The 5,350-nt window shown below is 31.5% G+C and overlaps 1 protein-coding gene across 1 annotated transcript; it reads right to left on the bottom strand.

The window, feature by feature from the left end:
- Positions 1-3,531: 3,531 nt before the first annotated feature.
- LOC120274799 (senescence-specific cysteine protease SAG39-like) lies at positions 3,532-4,878 on the bottom strand. Its single transcript, XM_039281337.1, is given in 3 exon segments — positions 3,532-4,073; positions 4,075-4,319; positions 4,417-4,878. Coding segments are annotated over 3 exon segments (1,017 nt in total). The 5' UTR covers positions 4,841-4,878; the 3' UTR covers positions 3,532-3,725.
- Positions 4,879-5,350: the final 472 nt, after the last annotated feature.

The raw sequence follows: 5,350 nt of genomic DNA, 5'->3' as shown, positions 1-5,350 counted from the left end.
ACCCATCCTTCTCTGTCCACATATCGAACCCACCAGGCTTCTGAAATTGATCGGCCAACACCTTCACTTGCTCGTTGGCCTTCACAGAGTACAAAGTCGGTGCATGCTCCATGACTTCCCATGGCTTCTCTAGCTCCGCCACCGTTGCTTTGAGCCCCGCGAACTTCCATATCTCATAGAGCTGCCACTCCTGGCGAGGCGTGGCTTTGAGGAGTTGCTTCTCCTTCTTGGCCTGCATCCCCTTCCACTGCCACTTGGAGATGCCGCCAGGGTACGTTCGGGGACCGCCGTCCATGCGAATCGTAAGGGAACGAGGCTCGCTCAATAGCAAGAAGGAGAGCATTTGGAATCGTAGTTGGTCAGAGTCGGAGAGATTACGCGGTTTGCTGGGCTTGTGATGGTGAGAGTTGCTGAAATGATGGAGATCTTCATTCTCGGCAAACCCTAATAAAGCTTCAATCGAGATCAAAATCGAGAGAACGAGAAAGCTTCATCTCTAAACGCTTGAAACCTGATCTTCTTCACAAGATCCCTGGAGTTTTTCGTAAATCTCATATTTATTGGGGTATTAAAGATAAACTTTTTATACGATTCTTTATAATTTGATATTTCGAGGATTATATATGTAAAAGAAAAAAATGAATTGTATGTATATCAGCATAATATAAATTAGGGTAAGTTATTTAAATAGTCATTTTGTGCATCCTTTAATTAATCAATGCGAAAGTTAGCTTCATGTGCTTTTTCCTTACCTGCATCAGAAGATAAATATATAATTAACCATCATAATGGATCAAATATAAATATCTTATTCTTAATTAGTTTACCGACTTAATAAAAAAAATCATATTATATAAAATCTTTTTGTTCTTTGAAACTACCATTATAATTTAGATTTGTATTATCTTTAAATTAATAAAGTATTTAAGCTTTTGTTTTGTTTATCTAACTTTTTAAAAAATATTAATAAGTTTATCTAATTACTTTTATTAAAATTAATATATATAACCTACAAATGATGCACTAACTTATCATTTTATATTTAAATAATTATGTTTTAATATAATTTCATATTATATAAATTTTATTTATTATATTAAAAATTTAAAAAATGTTGATTCATGTTAAAATAATTATGTTTTAATATAATTTACTGTTATATTGCATCATATTAAATTTTTTTGAAAAATGTTGATAAAAATCTTTTGTAATAATTTCTTTAGGTTTGAATTTTTTATGGGAGAAAAAATTTTTGTCACTAATCATTTTTATTTTAACAAATGATAAGTAGCGGCTAAGTTTGAATTAGCCACTGTAAAACTATTATAAAAATAATATATAAACTTATGTCTATAATAGCTAATTCAAAATTTACCATCAAAAACACATTATAGAGGCTAATATAGAAAATCAACCACTACAAATATTATAGGGTGTTAATCTATAGTGATGAACTTGAAAATCCGCCGCTATAGAAATTAAGCTAATTGGCTTCACGAAATAATGGTACACGGCTCTATTAGACTGTTTTCTATTTAGTCATTTTTAAAGCGTATATCACAAAGTTTTTAAAATAAAAAATTATTCATAAAATTCAGGATAATAAAATATCTAAAATAAATAAATAAATAAAAATTTTATAAAGTTTTTGGTTAAAAGTTTCTCAAATAAAAAATTATTCATAAAATTTGGGATAATAAATTTTGTCTATTAATAACTTATATTTAGCCCTTAATTTAATATATTTAGCGGATTATACATGGATTTGCCACTATAAAAACTATTCTTAAAAAAATAATAAATAAACTTGTGTCTATAATAATTAATTCAAAAATTAGTTGTTAAAAACACATCTATAGAGTCTAATATAAAAAATTTGCCGCTATAAAGATTTATAGCCACAAATTTGCCACTAAATTTAGTCGCTATACGCCAACTTTCTTGTAGTGACTTCTTGAGAATATGAAGTTACTGTAGTAACTAACTTTGTTGTCTATATTGATCTATTCTCAATCACTCCCTAATTATCTTAACCTTATCGATTGTGAGTTGCACTAGCTCTTAACCAAGTATTTTCTTACCGCCTCCATCCCAACACAAAGGTGTTCTACATCTTCAATAATATAAGCGCTCATACAGAGCCATGCCCCTACTCTAGCTCTTGATAGTTATTAATTAATTGTTATTAATAAACTCTATCAATGCCTGTGTTTATGATCTTAGCTACCTTAGATCTCTATGACGCAGGCTTTGAGCATAGCTTTGGGTATCTGTATAGTCAACTCCGTTTGACCGTCAATTCGTGGAGGAAAAACAATACTAAAATTTAATCTAATCCTTTGAGCTTTTTGTAAACTATACAAAAAATGTGTAAATCTTGGGTCTCGGTTGGATAGAATAGATATAAGAAATTAAGAATTCTATGTAGTCAGATCACCTCAGCATCATAATGCTTTGCTAGTTGTTCCCATGCAGAGGAAATCTTAATATGAAAAAATGAGTAAATTGGTTAACAAAATTAATATATGGAATAAAAACACGGATATAGACACTTTAAAAAATATTAGATTTGTCTAGATTTCTTTTTCAATAGTGTATATTTTGTAAATTAGGCAATTTTAATTTGGGAGGGAAACAATCAATCCAAACACACGCATACCATCATTTTGGATGGCATCAGTTCCCCTTTGCTTATTCCAATGCACACCCATGTTTGGGTGTGCATTAATTGGTAGTTTTGATTATCCCCATGGGGTCATGTTGGGGGGTGATCATCATTCCCACCAATTCTGGAGGGAATGAAGGGGAAAGAGGGAGTAATGACTATGGAATACCCATTTTACCTTTCCCTATACATACATAATATTAATATTAAAGTAATTAATGTATGATAAATAGATAATACTAATATTAAATATATATTTATTTCAAATACAAGACACAAAATTAAATATTAAATTATAATATTTACCCTAATTAATTAAAATAAATTAAATAATTAATTAAAAATAAAATAACTAATGATATTTAAATAATTAATTTTAGTTAAATAATATTTTAAATATGTAATTATAATAATTAGATTGAATGAACATAAATAATGATATTTAAATAATAATAATAATAATAATTTTATTAATAATATTTCATGATATTATGTATAGAAAAATCTTATTAACTTAAATAATTAATTTTAGTTAAATAATATTTTTTATATATTTAATTATAATAATTAGATTGAATGATAATTACATAATTTAATTCATAATTATAATGTCTATAGTTAATTTAAATATTAAAAATAAACCCATATATCATATACAAATATTATTTTTAAATTAAAGGGTATAATGGTAATCTTCTAATATATTCTCTTCTAACTTTTTACCTTCCCAATAATTTTCCCCTCTAATTAAACAAAGTTTTTATTACTATTCCAATCCCCAAAATTTTCATTTCTATCCTCTCTATAAGGTTTTCTTTCCCATCTCCGTTCCGGCATCCAAACACAGGTCATAATATAAAATGCATTTCTGACCAACTTCACATGCATTAATTACTTAACAAATTCAGAAATAAACAAACGTACAGACATAAATGTACATACTTGCTGCTTCGAGCACACATAAATATACACCATCATATCTTCACAATAACTGCAAGCATAGAAATGAAAAGACTAGCCATGAGATACAACACAATTAGGTATATGATGTTCAATGGCTTCAAGCAGTGGGATATGATGCCTGCATAGCAATACCACATAAACCCTCCTTTGCATCAACATCCCTCTCCATCCTTATATATCCATTCTCTCCCCATGACTCACCCCATGAGTTCTTCACTAACCAATACTTGGTCCCATCTGTATCTTTCCCATAACCGACAGCAGTAACACCATGATCTAGATCCGTTCCACAATCACCAGTGAAAACACCACTAGAGTACATTTGAAAGGCAAATCCACCAGCATCAATGGCAACAGATATTGGTTGGTTAGCTACTGCCTTATGAAGAGCCGCCTCACTATTTTTAGGAACGTCCTCAAAGCCCTTGATGTCAGCAGCATGTGAGACTGCTTTTCTTACTATTGCATGTGCCATCAGTTGCAGTGTAAGGATAGTTTGTCTCAGTAGTGAGACCACCATTCTTAATGATGAACTTGAAGGCATCATCCATAAGGCCACCATTGCATCCTTGGTCCTCTCCATGGACATCACAGTCCACAACCTCTTGCTCAGAGAGGGAAATCAACTTACTGGTGCTTAGCTTAGTGATTCCTTCCATGGCAGCCACTGCAGAGAATGCCCAACAACATCCTGTGCGCATAGAATCTAATGTAGTTAGCATATGTATATTTATGTACTTGTTTTTATAAGTATGATATATATAAATTATATAAATTTGAGTATTTACCACATTGGCCTTGATCCTTAACAGGAGTAACGGCACCCTTAGTTCTCCAATCCACAGAGGCAGGGACAGCAGTAAAATTCTCATACTTAAAGGAAGCCATTTCTGCTTTATTATTGGTAAGGGATGGTCTGAAGCCATTGTACATGGCTTTGAACTCGTCATTAGTGAGATCAGCAAACCGGTTTGCGCCGAGTTTGAACTTGTGATCAGCCGCGTTGAAAGACTCAATAAGTTCAACATTGTGCTTGAATATGTTAAAGCGGTGTTGCTTCTCGGCGTCGTCTTTGTACATCCGGCCGTGCTCAGCCATCCATCGCTCATGTCTCTCAACCATGGATATCTCATTCAGCACTCGAGCTGGAGCCATTGAAGCATGTACAATCATAACTATCAATGCCAACAATAGGAAATTATTAAGCGCCATGACTGAGAAGATGACTTAGTGTGAATTAATAAAAGGCTTTGTTAGTTTGATACACAAACGCAATGGTGGCACGTGTTTATATAGAGCCATTGGAGGAAGCTCTAATGGTACGTACTTAACTCGTTGCTGTTTTTCCTTGAGAGAACCTTTAAGTGTGCCGTAGAGTTTGGGTTGATATTTTTAAGATAAAATAAGAGCTTTGTCTTGGTATGCTTATGCAAATATATATATATATATATATATATATTGATTTGAGCAAGGAACAAGTATTATTCCATTGTTTGTTGTTTATCATGTCTTCTTGTGTTATTTAGTTATGTATTATTCTGGAGTAGTTCTTTTATTCTGCATCTATTTCTATTTTTATAATTTTAAATAGATGAAGTGCTCCTCAAGACGCAAACATTACTTTCTCTGTGGACATAATTTTAATTGGTATTTTTAGCTAGTTTTAAATGCTAATAGTGCACTCTTAATTGTTATCCAATTTTTGGTCCATGAGATTTTTGA

The sequence above is a fragment of the Dioscorea cayenensis genome, chromosome 13 (genome assembly GCF_009730915.1).
Source record: "Dioscorea cayenensis subsp. rotundata cultivar TDr96_F1 chromosome 13, TDr96_F1_v2_PseudoChromosome.rev07_lg8_w22 25.fasta, whole genome shotgun sequence".
In the NCBI taxonomy this organism is placed as follows: domain Eukaryota; kingdom Viridiplantae; phylum Streptophyta; class Magnoliopsida; order Dioscoreales; family Dioscoreaceae; genus Dioscorea; species Dioscorea cayenensis.
The sequence above is the reverse complement of the archived record's forward strand: the minus strand, read 5'-3'. Positions and strand labels throughout refer to the sequence as shown.